At 46.6% G+C, this 22,831-nt stretch overlaps 1 protein-coding gene across 1 annotated transcript in view; it reads left to right on the top strand.

Moving 5' to 3' along the window:
- Positions 1 to 22,831, top strand: part of prtga (protogenin homolog a (Gallus gallus)) — a gene marked incomplete at both ends in the record, with an annotated part of 151,053 nt that overhangs the window by 72,931 nt on the left and 55,291 nt on the right. The window contains 3 exons of the mRNA XM_084308158.1: positions 2,931 to 3,119; positions 20,388 to 20,483; positions 21,040 to 21,226. Of these exons, the coding sequence (XP_084164284.1) occupies positions 2,931 to 3,119; positions 20,388 to 20,483; positions 21,040 to 21,226 (472 nt within the window). The remainder of the gene's footprint in view (positions 1 to 2,930; positions 3,120 to 20,387; positions 20,484 to 21,039; positions 21,227 to 22,831) is intronic.

Consider the following 22,831-nt stretch of genomic DNA (forward strand, 5'->3'; position numbering starts at 1 on the left):
GTTTGGAGCTCTATCTATAGGGGGGGGGGGATATGGCTGTTTGGAGCTAGAATCTGATCTAGAATCAGTTTAGAGCTAAAGTATATCATCTATGGTGGGGGAGGGTGTTTAGAGCTAGAATCAGATCTAGAATCAGTTTACAGTTATATTATCTATGGTGGGGGAGGGTGTTTAGAGCTAGAATCAGATCTAGAATCAGTGTACAGTTATATTATCTATGGTGGGGGAGGGTGTTTAGAGCTAGAATCAGACCTAGAATCAGTGTACAGTTATATTATCTATGGTGGGGGAGGGTGTTTAGAGCTAGAATCAGACCTAGAATCAGTTTACAGTTATATTATCTATGGTGGGGAGGGTGTTTAGAGCTAGAATCAGACCTAGAATCAGTTTACAGTTATATTATCTATGGTGGGGGAGGGTGTTTAGAGCTAGAATCAGATCTAGAATCAGTTTACAGTTATATTATCTATGGTGGGGGAGGGTGTTTAGAGCTAGAATCAGACCTAGAATCAGTTTACAGTTATATTATTTATGGTGGGGGAGGGTGTTTAGAGCTAGAATCAGATCTAGAATCAGTTTAGAGCTACAGTATAGTATCTATGGTGGGGGAGGGTGTTTAGAGCTAGAATCAGACCTAGAATCAGTTTACAGTTATATTATTTATGGTGGGGGAGGGTGTTTAGAGCTAGAATCAGATCTAGAATCAGTTTAGAGCTACAGTATAGTATCTATGGTGGGGGAGGGTGTTTAGAGCTAGAATCAGATCTAGAATCAGTTTAGAGCTACAGTATAGTATCTATGGTGGGGGAGGGTGTTTAGAGCTAGAATCAGATCTAGAATCAGTTTAGAGCTACAGTATAGTATCTATGGTGGGGGAGGGTGTTTAGAGCTAGAATCAGATCTAGAATCAGTTTAGAGCTACAGTATAGTATCTATGGTGGGGGAGGGTGTTTAGAGCTAGAATCAGACCTAGAATCAGTTTAGAGCTATACTTTTTTTTGCCTATCCCGTCTTTCTCTGTGAGAACCAGGACTATCTTATTGTTTCTCTGTGTGAAACCTAAAGGCCCTGACATGTCCCTGCGCTGCCTGGGACTGTGGTTGAGTGTGAGGGTGTTTGTGAGGGGGGGGGGGGGGGCAGGAGGGGGCGGGTCTTGGATGGAGGGCTGTTATGTCCATCATATAAACCCAGCAGCTTGCTGAAGAGCACTTTCCAGGGACAAGTCTAGCAACTTGCTCTCAGCCTCCTGCTTTGCATTCCTGCAATACCATTCCTTTGTGTGCCGTGTGTGTGTGCCCTGTGTGCCCTATGTTCCCCCTTAGGTCTGTGTGCCCTATGTGCCCCCTTAGGTCTGGGAAATAAGACCAGTGTCTACTAGAGGACATTTAGATTTAAATAAGACCAGTGTCTACTAGAGGACATTTAGATTTAAATAAGACCAGTGTCTAGAGGACATGGTGATACAGTAGGTTGATTGGTTAGAGGACATGTGACTTGATATGCAGTAGGTTGATTGGTTAGAGGACATGTGACTTGATATGCAGTAGGTTGATTGGTTAGAGGACATGTGACTTGATATGCAGTAGGTTGATTGGTTAGAGGACATGTGACTTGATATGCAGTAGGTTGATTGGTTAGAGGACATGTGACTTGATATGCAGTAGGTTGATTGGTTAGAGGACATGTGACTTGATATGCAGTAGGTTGATTGGTTAGAGGACATGTGACTGGATATGCAGTAGGTTGATTGGTTAGAGGACATGTGACTGGATATGCAGTAGGTTGATTGGTTAGAGGACATGTGACTTGATATGCAGTAGGTTGATTGGTCAGGGGTTCCCAAACTTTTCAGGCCGGGGCCCAGAAAATAAGGCGTCAGAGAGCCGCGGCCCAATGCACATCGTCAGGCTTTTTTTTTTTTTTTTTTGCCAGGCGACCAATTTTTTAAGCCAAATATCACTTCAATCCTATTAAGTTAGTTCAAGTTAGTCATTCATTTATATGTGCTATTTATGAGAGGGCTAACTTGTTGCAAAATAATAATGATAATAATAATAGCCTCATTAAAATACTATTGTTGCTTCGGTTGTTTTCAGCGTTTTATGTGCATAATCTGTTATTTAGTTTGAAATGTTCGTTGAAATAAGTAGATTTTTAGTTTTTGTTTATTTATTAAGTTAATATAAAACCATATAGTCACATTTTAGAATACAATAGAATAGAATTTTAGAATACAACTAGAAACACTGTCCTGGCCTGCTTCTAAGTTCAGTGGCCTGACAAAAAAAAAAAAAAAAAAATGTTTTTATTTATTTTTTATTTTTGTGGAAATCATCTCGCGGCCCTCCCGTGGCTGCTCGCGGCCCACCTTTGGGTCGCGACCCCGACTTTGCGAACCACTGGGTTAGAGGACATGTGACTTGATATGCAGTAGGTTGATTGGTTAGAGGACATGTGACTTGATATGCAGTAGGTTGATTGGTTAGAGGACATGTGACTTGATATGCAGTAGGTTGATTGGTTAGAGGACATGTGACTTGATATGCAGTAGGTTGATTGGTTAGAGGACATGTGACTTGATATGCAGTAGGTTGATTGGTTAGAGGACATGTGACTTGATATGCAGTAGGTTGATTGGTTAGAGGACATGTGACTGGATATGCAGTAGGTTGATTGGTTAGAGGACATGTGACTTGATATGCAGTAGGTTGATTGGTTAGACATTAGAGGACATTGTCTCAGGACACTTTCAACACCTGCCTTGTTTAATGTGGTTGAATCAAACTCTGGAGAATGTACATATTTTGACGACAAGATAGGACTTGTTCACGTGTTCGTTAGGATGAAACTGTTTGAGAGCTAATGAAAAGCACGGCGATATGAATAATGAAAGCGTTACCCTGACGCTCTGACTGGTTTCTTCCCTGCAGTGCCTCTCGCTCCTGAACTGCGGGTGGAACCCCTGAACTGCACCACGCTCACAGTGCGCTGGCAGCTGTCGCGGGGGAACCAGGCCATCGTCCAGGGCTACCGGCTCTTCTACCACGAGGAGAGCCGCCCGGAGAACCCCCCCCTGGAGCTCGGGGCCTCGGACAGCAGCCACACCATCGGGGGCCTCGGTGAGTTCAGCTCTCACTCGTGTTCCAAATCAAATCAAATCACATGTATCTGTAGGGCTCGACAACACACGTTAATGTCCCCATGGGCCGGACACGTCTTCTTTAAGGCCCGACAACACACGTTAATGTCCCCATGGGGCCGGACACGTCTTCTTTAAGGCCCGACAACACACGTTAATGTCCCCATGGGCCGGACACGTCTTCTTTAAGGCCCGACAACACACGTTAATGTCCCCATGGGGCCGGACACGTCTTCTTTAAGGCTCGACAACACACGTTAATGTCCCCATGGGCCAGACACGTCTTCTTTAAGGCCCGACAACACACGTTAATGTCCCCATGGGCCGGACACGTCTTCTTTAAGGCCCGACAACACACGTTAATGTCCCCATGGGCCGAACACGTCTTCTTTAAGGCCCGACAACACACGTTAATGTCCCCATGGGCCGGACACGTCTTCTTTAAGGCCCGACAACACACGTTAATGTCCCCATGGGCCGGACACGTCTTCTTTAAGGCCCGACAACACACGTTAATGTCCCCATGGGCCGGACACGTCTTCTTTAAGGCCCGACAACACACGTTAATGTCCCCATGGGCCGGACACGTCTTCTTTAAGGCCCGACAACACACGTTAATGTCCCCATGGGGCCAGACACGTCTTCTTTAAGGCCTGACAACACATGTTAATGTCCCCATGGGCCGGACACGTCTTCTTTAAGGCCCGACAACACATGTTAATGTCCCCATGGGCCGGACACGTCTTCTTTAAGGCCCGACAACACACGTTAATGTCCCCATGGGCCGGACACGTCTTCTTTAAGAGCTGACAACACACGTTAATGTCCCCATGGGCCGGACACGTCTTCTTTAAGGCCCGACAACACACGTTAATGTCCCCATGGGCCGGACACGTCTTCTTTAAGGCCCGACAACACACGTTAATGTCCCCATGGGCCGGACACGTCTTCTTTAAGGCCCGACAACACATGTTAATGTCCCCATGGGCCGGACACGTCTTCTTTAAGGCCCGACAACACACGTTAATGTCCCCATGGGCCGGACACGTCTTCTTTAAACAAGTCAAGAAGAAACATCACAATAAATCAAGAACAAAACAAAAACACCATGAAGTCCAAAATTAGTTCCGTGGAAATGGCTGCATTTATATACAGCAGCTTTTATCCAAAGTGCTTTACAATTAGTTCCTCACATTGTTACCCGTTCACTCACACGTTCACACACACATTCAACCATGCAAGGTGTCAACCTGCTCACCGGGAGCAGTTAGGGGTTAAGTGTCTTGCTCAAGGACACTGCGACACGCTGCCCGGGAGGAGCGGGAATCGAACCGGGAACCTCTGGATTACCAGACGACTGCTCTACCTCCCGAGCCACTGTACACTGCCCCCCCCCCTGTACAAGATGTGACGGCGAAGCATTGAAAACATTGTGATGTTGAGTCGATTCAACCCCTCTAGAGCCTCAACCCACCAGACACACTGACTCAACCCACCAGACTGACTCAACCCACCAGACAGACTCAACCCACCAGACACACTGACTCAACCCACCAGACACACAGACTCAACCCACCAGACTGACTCAACCCACCAGACAGACTCAACCCACCAGACACAGACTCAACCCACCAGACAGACTGACTCAACCCACCAGACACACAGACTCAACCCACCAGACAGACTGACTCAACCCACCAGACACACAGACTCAACCCACCAGACAGACTGACTCAACCCACCAGACACACTGACTCAACCCACCAGACAGACTGACTCAACCCACCAGACACACTGACTCAACCCACCAGACACACAGACTCAACCCACCAGACACACTGACTCAACCCACCAGACAGACTGACTCAACCCACCAGACACACTGACTCAACCCACCAGACACACAGACTCAACCCACCAGACACACTGACTCAACCCACCAGACAGACTGACTCAACCCACCAGACAGACTGACTCAACCCACCAGACAGACTGACTCAACCCACCAGACAGACTGACTCAACCCACCAGACAGACTGACTCAACCCACCAGACAGACTGACTCAACCCACCAGACTGACTGACTCAACCCACCAGACAGACTCAACCCACCAGACACACAGACTCAACCCACCAGACACACAGACTCAACCCACCAGACAGACTGACTCAACCCACCAGACGCACTCAACCCACCAGACACAGACTCAACCCACCAGACTGACTCAACCCACCAGACAGACTCAACCCACCAGACACACTGACTCAACCCACCAGACACACAGACTCAACCCACCAGACACACAGACTCAACCCACCAGACAGACTGACTCAACCCACCAGACACACAGACTCAACCCACCAGACAGACTGACTCAACCCACCAGACACACTGAACTGACTCAACCCACCAGACAGACTGACTCAACCCACCAGACACACTGACTCAACCCACCAGACACACAGAATCAACCCACCAGACAGACTGACTCAACCCACCAGACACACAGACTCAACCCACCAGACACACTGACTCAACCCACCAGACTGACTCAACCCACCAGACACACTGACTCAACCCACCAGACTGACTCAACCCACCAGACACACTGACTCAACCCACCAGACAGACTCAACCCACCAGACAGACTCAACCCACCAGACTGACTCAACCCACCAGACAGACTCAACCCACCAGACAGACTGACTCAACCCACCAGACAGACTGACTCAACCCACCAGACAGACAGACTCAACCCACCAGACAGACTGACTCAACCCACCAGACAGACAGACTCAATCCACCAGACACACAGACTCAATCCACCAGACAGACTCAACCCACCAGACAGACATACTCAACCCACCAGACAGACTGACTCAACCCACCAGACAGACAGACTCAACCCACCAGACTGACTGACTCAACCCACCAGACACACTGAACTGACTCAACCCACCAGACAGACTGACTCAACCCACCAGACAGACTGACTCAACCCACCAGACACACTGAACTGACTCAACCCACCAGACAGACTGACTCAACCCACCAGACAGACTCAACCCACCAGGCAGACTGACTCAACCCACCAGACAGACTGACTCAACCCACCAGACAGACAGACTCAACCCACCAGACACACTGACTCAACCCACCAGACACACAGACTCAACCCACCAGACTGACTCAACCCACCAGACAGACTCAACCCACCAGACACAGACTCAACCCACCAGACAGACTGACTCAACCCACCAGACACACAGACTCAACCCACCAGACAGACTGACTCAACCCACCAGACACACAGACTCAACCCACCAGACAGACTGACTCAACCCACCAGACACACTGACTCAACCCACCAGACAGACTGACTCAACCCACCAGACACACTGACTCAACCCACCAGACACACAGACTCAACCCACCAGACACACTGACTCAACCCACCAGACAGACTGACTCAACCCACCAGACACACTGACTCAACCCACCAGACACACAGACTCAACCCACCAGACACACTGACTCAACCCACCAGACAGACTGACTCAACCCACCAGACAGACTGACTCAACCCACCAGACAGACTGACTCAACCCACCAGACAGACTGACTCAACCCACCAGACAGACTGACTCAACCCACCAGACAGACTGACTCAACCCACCAGACTGACTGACTCAACCCACCAGACAGACTCAACCCACCAGACACACAGACTCAACCCACCAGACACACAGACTCAACCCACCAGACAGACTGACTCAACCCACCAGACGCACTCAACCCACCAGACACAGACTCAACCCACCAGACTGACTCAACCCACCAGACAGACTCAACCCACCAGACACACTGACTCAACCCACCAGACACACAGACTCAACCCACCAGACACACAGACTCAACCCACCAGACAGACTGACTCAACCCACCAGACACACAGACTCAACCCACCAGACAGACTGACTCAACCCACCAGACACACTGAACTGACTCAACCCACCAGACAGACTGACTCAACCCACCAGACACACTGACTCAACCCACCAGACACACAGAATCAACCCACCAGACAGACTGACTCAACCCACCAGACACACAGACTCAACCCACCAGACACACTGACTCAACCCACCAGACTGACTCAACCCACCAGACACACTGACTCAACCCACCAGACTGACTCAACCCACCAGACACACTGACTCAACCCACCAGACAGACTCAACCCACCAGACAGACTCAACCCACCAGACTGACTCAACCCACCAGACAGACTCAACCCACCAGACAGACTGACTCAACCCACCAGACAGACTGACTCAACCCACCAGACAGACAGACTCAACCCACCAGACAGACTGACTCAACCCACCAGACAGACAGACTCAATCCACCAGACACACAGACTCAATCCACCAGACAGACTCAACCCACCAGACAGACATACTCAACCCACCAGACAGACTGACTCAACCCACCAGACAGACAGACTCAACCCACCAGACTGACTGACTCAACCCACCAGACACACTGAACTGACTCAACCCACCAGACAGACTGACTCAACCCACCAGACAGACTGACTCAACCCACCAGACACACTGAACTGACTCAACCCACCAGACAGACTGACTCAACCCACCAGACAGACTCAACCCACCAGGCAGACTGACTCAACCCACCAGACAGACTGACTCAACCCACCAGACAGACTGACTCAACCCACCAGACAGACTGACTCAACCCACCAGACAGACTGACTCAACCCACCAGACACACAGACTCAACCCACCAGACACACTCAACCCACCAGACACACAGACTCAACCCACCAGACACACAGACTCAACCCACCAGACAGACTGACTCAACCCACCAGACAGACTGACTCAACCCACCAGACACACAGACTCAACCCACCAGACAGACTGACTCAACCCACCAGACACACTGACTCAACCCACCAGACACACAGACTCAACCCACCAGACAGACTGACTCAACCCACCAGACACACTGACTCAACCCACCAGACAGACTGACTCAACCCACCAGACAGACTGACTCAACCCACCAGACACACAGACTCAACTCACCAGACACACTGACTCAACCCACCAGACACACAGACTCAACCCACCAGACAGACTGACTCAACCCACCAGACACACTGACTCAACCCACCAGACACACAGACTCAACCCACCAGACAGACTGACTCAACCCACCAGACACACTGACTCAACCCACCAGACAGACTCAACCCACCAGACAGACTCAACCCACCAGACTGACTCAACCCACCAGACTGACTCAACCCACCAGACACACTGACTCAACCCACCAGACAGACTCAACCCACCAGACTGACTCAACCCACCAGACAGACTCAACCCACCAGAAAGACTCAACCCACCAGACAGACTCAACCCACCAGACAGACTCAACCCACCAGACAGACTGACTCAACCCACCAGACACACTGAACTGACTCAACCCACCAGACAGACTGACTCAACCCACCAGACACACTGACTCAACCCACCAGACAGACTGACTCAACCCACCAGACAGACAGACTCAACTCACCAGACTGACTCAACCCACCAGACAGACTGACTCAACCCACCAGACAGACTCAACCCACCAGACACACAGACTCAACCCACCAGACAGACTCAACCCACCAGACACACAGACTCAACCCACCAGACAGACTCAACCCACCAGACAGACTCAATCCACCGTCCACTCATTCACATTTAAATACCATGTACAATAACCTTGCTAGTAAACTGTGACCAAATCTTTTTTAGATTTGTATCTAGTTTAAGCTCCACACATTTCATGTTCTTTTACCAGTTTTAGCCCTTTTTTTCTTTCTTTTTTCTACTCTTTTACTAGTTCTAGTGTTCTTTTTACTCCTTACTAGTTTTAGTCTTGCTTATTTTACATTCTCTTTTTTACTCTCTCGCTAGCTTTTATGTTCTTTTACAATGTAGCGCTTTGAGATTTGCTCCGCAACTATAAAGCGCCCTACAAATCAAATATATTATTATTATTATTATTATTATTATTATTATTATTATTATTATTATTAAGATTGGTCTTTTCTACAGAAACGAATCCTAATTGCCTGCGCTTAGCAGAAGGAGGGTTGTTGAAGCAATTCTTCTGTCTGTTTTGGACGATGGTGATGTAGTTTATAGACATGCTGCTGCCTCCACTCTAAAGCCTCTGGACTGCGTACATCATTCTGCCCCCAGGTTCAGCACCAGTCCCATCGCTGTGTCCTGTCTGATCAGGTCGGGTGGTCGGTGGTCCTCTCTGGCATCTGTTTCTGTGTAAAGTCATTATTATTGATGATCTCCCTGGAACTCTGGATCTTATCACACTCGCTCTGGTGGTCGGCTTAATTCAGTTTCAGTTTATTTGTTAGAGAGAGGGACAGGACAACGTACATTAAGGAACATTTTATAAATAGAATGTAAATGTACCCAATTGTAGCCAAAAGGCTAGTTTACATTGGCAGTCCCCCTGCCAGAAATAAAGGGCTAGTATCTAGTACAAAAAAGATTAAAAACACAAGTACAAACAATTACACTTAAGGTCCCCAGAGTTTGCACTGAATTAGGAACATCTGCTTTTAGCTCCTGTGCCCCAGACACGTGGAAGGTTTTGCTCAATACTTTAGAATCCATTGGTCAGTTTAAATCTATAATGACGACCAACCATTTCACCTCAGTCTGTAATTGTTTTGATTGATCTAAATTGTTTAATTGATTGGCTTTCCTATATTGTTTTTGTATTATGTATATCGACGACTCTCGACGTCGTCGTAAATGAGAGCTGCTCTCTCAACGATCTTCCGAGATTAACCCTTTCACTGCCACACGACCGATGGTTAACCCTTTCACAACCACGCTACAGACGGTTAACCCTTTCACTACCACACGCTACAGACGGTTAACCCTTTCACAAGCGCATCTATTAGCTCTACCTGTTCTACCACCTTGAGTTAGCGAGTTGTTTAAGCTCATCTATGTGGTGCTAATCAACAACATCTGTGTGTGACTCAATAACTAGCAGCCAGCGACGTGGAGGTGTGGCCTATAGTGGTGTAGTCAGGACTGAAGGAGGTGTGGCCTATAGTGGTGTAGTCAGGACTGGAGGAGGAGCGTCTGACGTCATGGAGGTGTGGCCTATAGTGGTGTAGTCAAGACTGAAGGAGGTGTGGCCTATAGTGGTGTAGTCAGGACTGGAGGAGGAGTGTCTGACGTCATGGAGGTGTGGCCTATAGTGGTGTAGTCAGGACTGAAGGAGGTGTGGCCTATAGTGGTGTAGTCAGGACTGAAGGAGGGTCTGACATCATGGAGGTGTGGCCTATAGTAGTGTAGTCAGGACTGAAGGAGGTGTGGCCTATAGTGGTGTAGTCAGGACTGAAGGAGGGTCTGACATCATGGAGGTGTGGCCTATAGTAGTGTAGTCAGGACTGAAGGAGGAGGAGTCTGACATCATGGAGGTGTGGCCTATAGTGGTGTAGTCAGGACTGACGGAGGGTCTGACATCATGGAGGTGTGGCCTATAGTAGTGTAGTCAGGACTGAAGGAGGAGGAGTCTGACATCATGGAGGTGTGGCCTATAGTGGTGTAGTCAGGACTGAAGGAGGTGTGGCCTATAGTGGTGTAGTCAGGACTGAAGGAGGGTCTGACATCATGGAGGTGTGGCCTATAGTGGTGTAGTCAGGACTGAAGGAGGTGTGGCCTATAGTGGTGTAGTCAGGACTGAAGGAGGGTCTGACATCATGGAGGTGTGGCCTATAGTGGTGTAGTCAGGACTGAAGGAGGAGGAGTCTGACATCATGGAGGTGTGGCCTATAGTGGTGTAGTCAGGACTGACGGAGGGTCTGACATCATGGAGGTGTGGCCTATAGTAGTGTAGTCAGGACTGAAGGAGGAGGAGTCTGACATCATGGAGGTGTGGCCTATAGTGGTGTAGTCAGGACTGAAGGAGGGTCTGACATCATGGAGGTGTGGCCTATAGTGGTGTAGTCAGGACTGAAGGAGGGTCTGACATCATGGAGGTGTGGCCTATAGTGGTGTAGTCAGGACTGAAGGAGGGTCTGACATCATGGAGGTGTGGCCTATATGCTTTATCTGTCACATACACACCAGGGCATACAGTGAAATGCGGGTGGCCATGCCCGCATCGATTGTGCAATAATAAAATAGACATACAAAAACGGGTAATAGGAAGACATAAGATGTGCATGATAAAAATAGACATGCTAAATTCCTGAGAAGGCACTGGGTCCTATGTACACTACTATACAATATACAGTTTGAACTCTGTGTCATTATGCTATACTTACTGTATCTAAACTATACTATACAAGAACCACATCGGTTCTTGTAGGGACTGTGGGTGGAGTCAGTGGATGGTGGGTTGAGTGGACGGTGGATGGATGGTGGATGGATGGTGGATGGATGGTGGGTGGAGTGGATGGTGGGTTGAGTGGACGGTGGGTGGGTGGAGTGGATGGTGGGTGGAGTGGATGGTGGGTTGAGTGGACGGTGGGTGGGTGGAGTGGATGGTGGGTGGACGGTGGGTGGATGGTGGGTGGAGTGGGTGGATGGTGGGTGGGTGGATGGTGGGTGGATGGTGGGTGTAGTGGATGGTGGGTGGATGGTGGGTGGAGTGGATGGTGGGTGGATGGTGGGTGGATGGTGGGTGGAGTGGGTGGATGGTGGGTGGGTGGATGGTGGGTGGATGGTGGGTGTAGTGGATGGTGGGTGGATGGTGGGTGGATGGTGGGTGTAGTGGACGGTAGTTTCTCTTCTTGAACGGGGGAAGCGGCTGGCGGGTGGTGCACAGCTATCTATAGGAGGGGATTTAGAAGATAGACGGTGAGATTTACGAGGGTCTCAGCCGTGTGGTCGGAGAGGAACGCTGACATCAAAGAGCCATTGTGTGGCTCTGAGGACCATAAAGGCCCCTTTATGACCCAGACAGACAGTGGTGGAGGAAGTACACAGTTCCTTCACTTGAGTAAAAGTAGAGACATACCCAGATAAATTAGTATTCTGGTAAAAGTCATCCATTCAAATTCTACTTAAGTAAAGTAAAAGTAGAGACATATTTGCTATTGAATGTACTTACGTATCTAAAGTAAAAGTATGCATTCTACATTACGTTTGTGTATTCCAGTGCTTTCAAGCCTCAATCCATTGACCTCTAAAGGTTGTGTTAAAGTGGTATGTGGTCCAGTTATGCTGCTCTGATGAAAGGTTATGTTAAAGTGGTATGTGGTCCAGTTATGCTGCTCTGATTAAAGGTTATGTTAAAGTAGTCTGTGATCCAGTTATGCTGCTCTGATTAAAGGTTGTGTTAAAGTGGTATGTGGTCCAGTTATGCTGCTCTGATGAAAGGTTATGTTAAAGTAGTCTGTGGTCCAGTTATGCTGCTCTGGTTACGTCCTCTTGAAGTCGACAGGCTTCAAATGTGAAAGTATATCATCTTCATAAATTTTTTTGCCATGATTTCTATAAATTTTTTGAAATGTAGCGGAGTAAAAGTAGAAAGTAAAGTAAAAGTAGCTCAGAATTGTACTTAAGTACAGTACTTGAGTAAAAATTAGTGCTGTCAATCGATTAAAATATTTAATCTAGGGCGCCCCAGTGGCGAACCACATAGCGCGCTCAGCCGCGACACGGCCGACCCGGGTTCGACTCCCGAACCCGTCGTTATTTGCCGATTGTCTTCCCCCCACTCTGTCTCCCGGTCCTCCTCTGTCTCTCGCTACTGGACTTGAAGCGATAAAACGCCAAAAAATAAATCTTAAAAAAAAAAAAATTTAATCTGATTAATCGCATGTTTGTCCATAGTTAACTCACGATTAATCTCAAATGAATGAATCTTTAGGCTCTTGCCCATTCCTCATCTCTCTCACCCCCCCCCCTCTCTCTTTCTCTCTCTATCTTCTCACACACACACACACACACACACACACACACACACACACACACACACACACACACACACACACACACACACACACACACACACACACACACATTTTGAGTCAGAAACAAACATAGTGTCAATGAGAGTATCAATAATACACCTGAGTGAAGTCTATAAAAAGAAAAAATGTTAAAAAGAACATATATATTTGTGTTAAAAAAAATAGTGGCGTTAACAGAATTGTTCGTTAATGATGCGTTAACTTTGACAGCCTTAGTAAAAAGTACTTCCCCCCCCCCCAGCTGACCTATACAGGCTCAACACAGCCAGGGTCTCCAGGTCCGTTAGCGCTTCATAATAATGCCCTGTTTGTCCCCCGTGTTTGAAACGTCTCCTGCGAAGCTCTAAATCACCCGGGTCAGTCCTGGGGCTCCGGCCTGGCTGTTAAATCATCACTTATACCATCCGTATGATTGAACGCTCTACTGTGAGCAGCAGAGGAATGCGGTGCGAGAGGCTCCAGTTGTATAAATGACACGGTGTTGAAACACTGCGGACCTCCTGTGTCCTGTGTGGCTCTTCTGGGACATACCTCCCACACCGCTGGGCAGCCGGGCCGCGTGAGGCGGGCAGAGCCTGGGCCAGAGCCTGGGGTACTGAGCAGAGCCTGGTCCAGAGCCTGGGGTACTGAGCAGAGCCGGGGCCAGAGCCTGGGGTACTGAGCAGAGCCTGGTCCAGAGCCTGGTCCTTCTGGGGTACTGAGCAGAGCCTGGGCCAGAGCCCGGGGTACTGAGCAGAGCCTGGTCCAGAGCCTGGGGTACTGAGCAGAGCCTGGGCCAGAGCCCGGGGTACTGAGCAGAGCCTGGTCCAGAGCCTGGTCCTTCTGGGGTACGGAGCAGAGCCTGGTCCTTCTAGGGTACTGAGCAGAGCCTGGTCCTTCTAGGGTACTGAGCAGAGCCTGGTCCTTCTGGGGTACGGAGCAGAGCCTGGTCCTTCTAGGGTACTGAGCAGAGCCTGGTCCTTCTAGGGTACTGAGCAGAGCCTGGTCCTTCTGGGGTACTGAGCAGAGCCTGGTCCTTCTGGGGTACGGAGCAGAGCCTGGTCCTTCTAGGGTACTGAGCAGAGCCTGGTCCTTCTGGGGTACTGAGCAGAGCCTGGTCCTTCTGGGGTACGGAGCAGAGCCTGGTCCTTCTAGGGTACTGAGCAGAGCCTGGTCCTTCTGGGGTACTGAGCAGAGCCTGGTCCTTCTAGGGTACTGAGCAGAGCCTGGTCCTTCTAGGGTACTGAGCAGAGCCTGGTCCTTCTGGGGTACTGAGCAGAGCCTGTGTGTGTGTGTGTGTGTGTGTGTGTGTGTGTGTGTGTGTGTGTGTGTGTGTGTGTGTGTGTGTGTGTGTGTGTGTGTGTGTGTGTGTGTGTGTGTGTGTGTGTGTGTGTGTGTGTGGGAGAGGGAGAAACATGAGAAACACACGAGAAACATGAGAAACATGAGAAACATGAGAAATATGAGAAACATGAGAAACATAAGAAACATGAGAAACATGAGAAACATGAGAAACATAAGAAACATGAGAAACATAAGAAACATGAGAAACATGAGAAACATGAGAAACATGAGAAACATAAGAAACATGAGAAACAAGAGAAACATAAGAAACATGAGAAACAAGAGAAACATAAGAAACATGAGAAACATGAGAAACATGAGAAACATGAGAAACATAAGAAACATGAGAAACATGAGAAACATGAGAAACACCTGAGAAACATGAGAAACATGAGAAACATGAGAAACACCTGAGAACCACTCAGACACTAGATTGAAGCAGCATCGGCCAGTGCATTTTATTTAGGCTTTTTGTTTGTGTTTCCCTGTTTTCCTGCTCAGTTCCACAGTTTGACCCCCCTCCCCCCTCCAGAGAGAACCCTACCACTCCTCCTCTTGCAGGATTTAGCTTGTTGCCCAGATTCCATGTCAAAGGTCGTGGCCCAGATGTCACAGCCCCCCCCCCCCTCTCCCAGCCCCTCCTCCTGAATAATTGCGGCAGGGTCCATTGTGTGGAGGGGTTGGCCAGGGGTGCGGAGCTGGACACTGGGGCAGAACAAAGGCCCCGGGGGCACCGTCCACTCTCCGCTTGACTGCGGACAATAAGAGTGGACACGGAGACGGAATGGACAGAAGTGCGTTAGTGTGTCCTCTTTATACGTCTCTCTCTCTCTTTATACGTCTCTCTCTCTCTTTATACGTCTCTCTCTCCTGAAGGGACACGAGGAGACAGCAGGGGGCGCTCCCAGCTGAGTGGGGACGTCTCGGGTCGTTTGCACAGAGACAGGCTCCATTGTATGTAGATCTCTTGGGGAACTCTTGATCCAACCTGTACTCTGGTTCACTTTAAACTCTCTTCCTGTCCTGATAGTCTGTGTGTCTTCTTCTCCCACACAGGCTCGGGGTACGGAGGAGGGGGGAGGGGTACGGAGCAGGGGGAGGGGTCCCTCGTCTCCTATTCCACTACCCATGACCTCAGATTCTTTAGAGTTTTATCTCGGCCTGACCTCCTGGCCTTTAGGGTGGCTTCACTGGAACCTCCTCTGGCCTGCAGGTCCAGAGAGCCCCCCCCCCCCTGCTACCTCCTACACATACCCCCCCCCCCCCCTGGACCCCTCCCCCTCCCTGCTACCTCCTACACATACCCCCCCCCCCCCCCCTGCTACCTCCGACACATACCCTCGAGCCCCTCTGATCAATAGCTGATGTATAATAGAGGTTTTTAGGGATCCATCCTACTGAATAATGAGAGGCTTGAGGTTAATGTTGTGTTTAGTTAAACAAAGTGTTCATACTGTCAACACCAGGCACCTCGTGTAACTAATGCTGTATATACGTTATATTTACCGTATATATATATATCCACATCTGTCTGTACATACCTGCATATAATCCCTTTTACGCATCTGTAGATACAATATCTATATCTGTGCATATCTCTTACTACTCTTACTAGTTACTATATCTATATCTGTACATATCTCTTACCTACTCTTACTAGTTACTATATCTATATCTGTACATATATCTTACCTACTCTTACTAGTTACTATATCTATATCTGTACATATCTCTTACCTACTCTTACTAGTTACTATATCTATATCTGTACATATATCTTACCTACTCTTACTAGTTACTATATCTATATCTGTACATATCTCTTACCTACTCTTACTAGTTACTATATCTATATCTGTACATATCGCTTACCTACTCTTACTAGTTACTATATCTATATCTGTACATATCCCTTACCTACTCTTACTAGTTACTATATCTATATCTGTACATATCTCTTACCTACTCTTACTAGTTACTATATCTATATCTGTACATATCTCTTACCTACTCTTACTAGTTACTATATCTGTACATATCTCTTACCTACTCTTACTAGTTACTATATCTATATCAGTACATATCTCTTACCTACTCTTACTAGTTACTATATCTATATCTGTACATATCTCTTACCTACTCTTACTAGTTACTATATCTATATCTGTACATATCTCTTACCTACTCTTACTAGTTACTATATCTATATCTGTACATATCTCTTACCTACTCTTACTAGTTACTATATCTATATCTGTACATATCTCTTACCTACTCTTACTAGTTACTATATCTATATCTGTACATATCTCTTACCTACTCTTACTAGTTACTATATCTATATCTGTACATATCTCTTACCTACTCTTACTAGTTACTATATCTATATCTGTACATATCCATTACCTACTCTTACTAGTTACTATATCTATATCTGTACATATCTCTTACCTACTCTTACTAGTTACTATATCTATATCTGTACATATCTCTTACCTACTCTTACTAGTTACTATATCTATATCTGTACATATCTCTTACCTACTCTTACTAGTTACTATATCTATATCTGTACATATCTCTTACCTACTCTTACTAGTTACTATATCTATATCTGTACATATCTCTTACCTACTCTTACTAGTTACTATATCTATATCTGTACATATCTCTTACCTACTCTTACTAGTTACTATATCTATATCTGTACATATCTCTTACCTACTCTTACTAGTTACTATATCTATATCTGTACATATCTCTTACCTACTCTTACTAGTTACTATATCTATATCTGTACATATCTCTTACCTACTCTTACTAGTTACTATATCTATATCTGTACATATCCCTTACCTACTCTTACTAGTTACTATATCTATATCTGTACATATCCCTTACCTACTCTTACTAGTTACTATATCTATATCTGTACATATCCCTTACCTACTTATAGTTACTATATCTATATCTGTTCATATCTCTTACCTACTCTATAGCTACACTGCTGGTCAGTATGACTTACTACCATAGTGTCTAGGGCTGTCCCCGACTAAGGATTTGGATGGTCGACTATGATCGGCAAAAATTTGCAGTTAGTCGACTATTGGTCGACAAAAAAATATATATATATAATATTTTTTTAATAAAGAAAATAAATTAAAAAAAAGTATCATTCCATTTGGGCTGTGGGGGTGCTTAATGTCTGAAGGAGTCGACTGAAGGCTTCTTGTCCTCTGCAAAAGCATGCAATTGGTCCACTGATGGATACATCTTGATATTTGTCTAGTCTAGTGTGTTCATTAGATGGGTGAAATCCTCTTTCAGTGCCTCTGTGCCTGTTTTCGTAGGCAGTTAGCCTCTGGTATGCGTGCCATTAGCCTTAGCCACGCGTCTAGGCCTCTTTTCTTTTGGAAAGAATGATACAAAAAAGAAAAAATTATAAATTATAAAATCTTTTTTTTCTTCTTTTTTTGTATTCGACCAAGAGGTTGGCAGTCGACTACGGCTCCTTTTGGCCGATTAGTCGACTAATCGACTAATAGGGGTCAGCCTTTATACCTGTATCACTGTACATATTAATACTACAACTCTGTACATACATCTGATCAGCACTATTACTCATTTATATATTCTATACCCAGTTTAATCACCTGTACATTGTATATTGCTGTTGCACTTTACTGTTACATTGACACTTCAATAATAACTAAAAATAATAACAGTTTTCTCCACAACAGGGTTAATCTTTTAGATATTGACTCACAAAACCCCACGTCGTAACTAATACCTTCACATTCCTAGTTGTTGGGTTTTAACAGTTTAATAAAATCACCATAGAACTCCCTGTCACTCAGCCCACACCTGTCACTCAGCCCACACCTGTCACTCAGCCCACACCTGTCACTCAGCCCACACCTGTCACTCAGCCTACACCTGTCACTCAGCCCACACCTGTCACTCAGCCCACACCTGTCACTCAGCCCACACCTGTCACTCAGCCCACACCTGTCACTCAGCCCACACCTGTCACTCAGCCCACACCTGTCACTCAGCCCACACCTGTCACTCAGCCTACACCTGTCACTCAGCCCACACCTGTCACTCAGCCCACACCTGTCACTCAGCCCACACCTGTCACTCAGCCTACACCTGTCACTCAGCCCACACCTGTCACTCAGCCCACACCTGTCACTCAGCCTACCTCACTCCTGCCCCTTCCTTACAATATCATATGAATATGTAATAAGTTATCTATCGATATCAAAAAAGAATATACCTAGGGCGGCTGAGTGGCGCAGTGGGCAAGGCGCTCGCCACTAACGCAGCTCTCGGCGTTGCTACCGGCTTGGCCGGCCGTCGTACTAACACAATTGGCCGTGTTAGAGGGTGGGAAAGCGACAGCGACTCCTACAGGTCGGTTGGGTGACGCCGGTGCGGCGGAAACAGGAAGTAGCGGGCGCAGCGTGAGCCTCCCACGCATTACTCCTCCTCGCCACTGAGAGTTCGAGCTGTCTGGTGAAAAGATGCAACAGGCTGCCTCCTCATGTACCGGAGGGGACACGTGATGCAAGGCTTCTATCCTCACTACAACCGACCAGTGGGGGGCATAGTCCAGCAACGTTCAAGACAGGGGAGGGGAGAATTGGAAACACGAAATTGGGATGGGAGAAAAATAGAAAAATAGGAGAAAAAGTGGATAAAAAAATATATATAAATATACCTATCCACTACAGCAAAATACACCACAGGTAATGTTTAAAGGAACACGCCAATTTTTTAAAATCTCATGATCTATTGTAGCAAAAGCTTTTTTTTAGGCCAATGAATATTCCTAATACATATTTATTTCTCTCTATACCGTCCGTTATTTCCTCTACAAGCTCCATTAATGCCATGGAGGTAGATATAGCTATTCTAAAACCACACTGGCTGTCCATTAGGAGATTATGTTTTTCAATGAAAGTGTCTAATCTTGCAACATATAGTTTTTCGAGTATATTTGAGAACTGTGATAGCAGGGATACCGGTCTATAATTGGTAAATAAATGCTTGTCTCCAGCTTTAAATAATGGTATAACTTTTGCAATCTTCCTTTTTTGAGGGTATGCTCCCATTTTAAAAGACAAATTGAATATATGAGATAGTGGCTCCACAATTGCCTGAATAATATTTTTTACCAGAGACATATCAATATATATACACACATATACGATACAAATACACATATACATACACATATAACGTGTATTGCACTTTAACTTTGCTCTCAGGACGTACGGTGCTCTGACCTCCGACCCTCCGACCCTAAGTATTTGGACCTTTGTATTGTCGCCCAGAAGACGGAGTGACAGGGTGACGGACGGGGCAGGTCACCTATAGCATGTCCTCGGGTCAAAACTGACCACAGCGCTCCCAGCCCCGAGCATCTGTCGCCGTGTGACATCACTCTACCCAACGACCACGTCCCTGACCCTCGCTGCCCCCTAGTGGCCACAGAGGTCACACTGCGTCTGTCTCGGGGGCTCTTACAGCCAGCGTGTGGGACGCACGTGTTTCTGTTACTCTTCTATGATTTGATTTATATTTTGCTCTGACCTAGAAGATAAATGCCCTTCCGACTGACTCTGAAGCTGAAGGTTCTTCCTTCTCTCGCCGCGTTTAAAAGTCTGCTCTCCGACCGCCGTGTGTCGACTTGTAACTGTTTGAACAGATCTTTATTGTTTATTCTTATTTGTTGTGCCTATATATGTATGAATCTACTCATAACTGTGTCTTGTTTTGTGAGCTCGTCGTCACTGTACATGAGGGTGACCTGACGAGTTGAAATAAAGGTTTGAAACTGAAACTGATATGAACCCGTTTGTCGTTGTATCTGAACGTAGATCCGCGGAGGAAGTACCACGTGAAGCTCCTGGCGTATAACTTCATGGGCGACGGCTACCAGGCGGACCAGACCATCAGCACCCCTGGATGTGTCTGTAGGTCCTTCTTCCATTTCATTTTTATTTATTCGTACATGGAATTATTACAGTCCAACAGTACATATTAATTATGCTCCACTAAATTACATGGCCGAGAGGAACAGGAAGAAGAAGATTCTTATTTGTCCCCGCCCCTACACACGTACAGTACACTGATGGACTTAAGTGCAATCTTTACCAAACCAAACAGAATGTACATACTTATTTAGCAGAAATGGAAACATCAACACAATTAAATTAACATAAATAAATACATTTTGTGTATCTATCAGTTAAATTGCATATTTAGGTTCATTCATTTATACACACACACACATGTATCTATATATTTATATAATGTATTATTCTATATTATACTTCTATATACTATACTATATAATTGTATTATTTTTATTGTATTTTAATATAACTAAATCATACTATTTATACTACACTATATATTGGTACACAGTATTATACAATATCCCAGAAAGCACCGGAACAGGCCGTTGACACGTCGACATGATGACGTTGGCGCCGGTTTCTTTTTAACACGGTTGTTGTTGTTTCTCAGCGGTCCGCGACCGCCTGGTGCCCCCTCCCCCGCCGCCGCACCACGTGTACGCCGAGGCCAACAGCTCCTCCGCCATCTTCCTGCACTGGGCACGACCGGCCTTCACGCCCAGCCAGGCGGTCAACTACACCATCCGCTGCCACCCTGTGGGCCTGCAGAACGCCTCGCTGGTGCTGTACCTCCAGACGTGAGTAGTGTTAGGGTTAGGCCTGCAGAACGCCTCGCTGGTGCTGTACCTCCAGACGTGAGTAGTGGGCTCTGCACCTCGTTAATAGTGGGTTTTGTAGCTCCAGATGTTAGGAGTGGGTTTTGTAGCTCCAGATGTTAGGAGTGGGTTCTGTAGCTCCAGATGTTAGGAGTGGGTTCTGTAGCTCCAGATGTTAGGAGTGGGTTCTGTAGCTCCAGATGTTAGGAGTGGGTTCTGTAGCTCCAGATGTTAGGAGTGGGTTCTGTAGCTCCAGATGTTAGGAGTGGGTTTTGTAGCTCCAGATGTTAGGAGTGGGTTTTGTAGCTCCAGATGTTAGGAGTGGGTTCTGTAGCTCCAGATGTTAGGAGTGGGTTTTGTAGCTCCAGATGTTAGGAGTGGGTTCTGTAGCTCCAGATGTTAGGAGTGGGTTCTGTAGCTCCAGATGTTAGGAGTGGGTTCTGTAGCTCCAGATGTTAGGAGTGGGTTCTGTAGCTCCAGATGTTAGGAGTGGGTTCTGTAGCTCCAGATGTTAGGAGTGGGTTCTGTAGCTCCAGATGTTAGGAGGATTTATCACGGTACCAGAGTGACAGCACACCGTACGTCATAATACTTTCTGTTGACCTGAGGGTTTCGACGGCACATTTAATTTAAAGAACGTTCAGCTAATCTGAAGACATTTCAATTTAAAATGTTTAAATGGTTAATATAACAGCTTTTATCCAAAGCGCTTTACAATTTTATTCCTCGCATTTGACCCATTCACTCACACATTCACACACCGACGGCGGACAGGTGATTAAACTGGGTATAAGATATATAAATGACTGAGTAATAGAGCTAATCAGATGTATGTACAGAGTTGTAGTATTAATATGTTGTACAGTGATACAGGTATAAAGACACTATGGTAGTAAGCAGCTGATTCCACTTTATATTCAGTACAGACAGATGTGGATAGATATATACATACAGTAAGTATATTATATATATATTTAACTGATGACTTTGAGTTCATCCTCACCTGTCAGTCACCTCAGTGTCAAACATTTACCAACGACTCAGATTCAGATTCAGATTCCTTTTATTGTCATCATTCGGGACCTTTTACAGCAAGAAAGAGTGAAATTCGCTTTGTTGTGGTTCCTCGACCGTAGAGGCATCCAATTTTATATAAAATAAACTAAAATTATATAGCATAGAATAAAATAAAATAAGTAAAAATAACAGCAGCAAGATGACTATATACAATTCTAACAAAGTGTGCCGATAACAGGATGACATCATATCAAGGGGCGACAGTGCAGGCAGAGCAGTCGCAGTCGTCTGGTAATCCGGAGGTTCCCGGTTCGATTCCCGCTCCTCCCGGGCAGCATGTCGATGTGTCCTGGAGCAAGTCACTTAACCCCTAATTGCTCCTGATGAGCAGGTCGGCACCTTGCATGGTCGCCTCCGCCGTCAGTGTGTGAATGTGTAAAATGTGAGGAACAAATTGTAAAGCGCTTTGGAAAAAAGCAGCCATTTACCATCATATCAGTGTTTAAGACATAGCTGTCAACATTGGCAGGAGAAAAAACGTGCAAATTTTTGCCCCGCCCCTTCTCCCGG

The sequence above is a fragment of the Notolepis coatsorum genome (genome assembly GCF_963971535.1).
Source record: "Notolepis coatsorum genome assembly, chromosome: 2".
In the NCBI taxonomy this organism is placed as follows: domain Eukaryota; kingdom Metazoa; phylum Chordata; class Actinopteri; order Aulopiformes; family Paralepididae; genus Notolepis; species Notolepis coatsorum.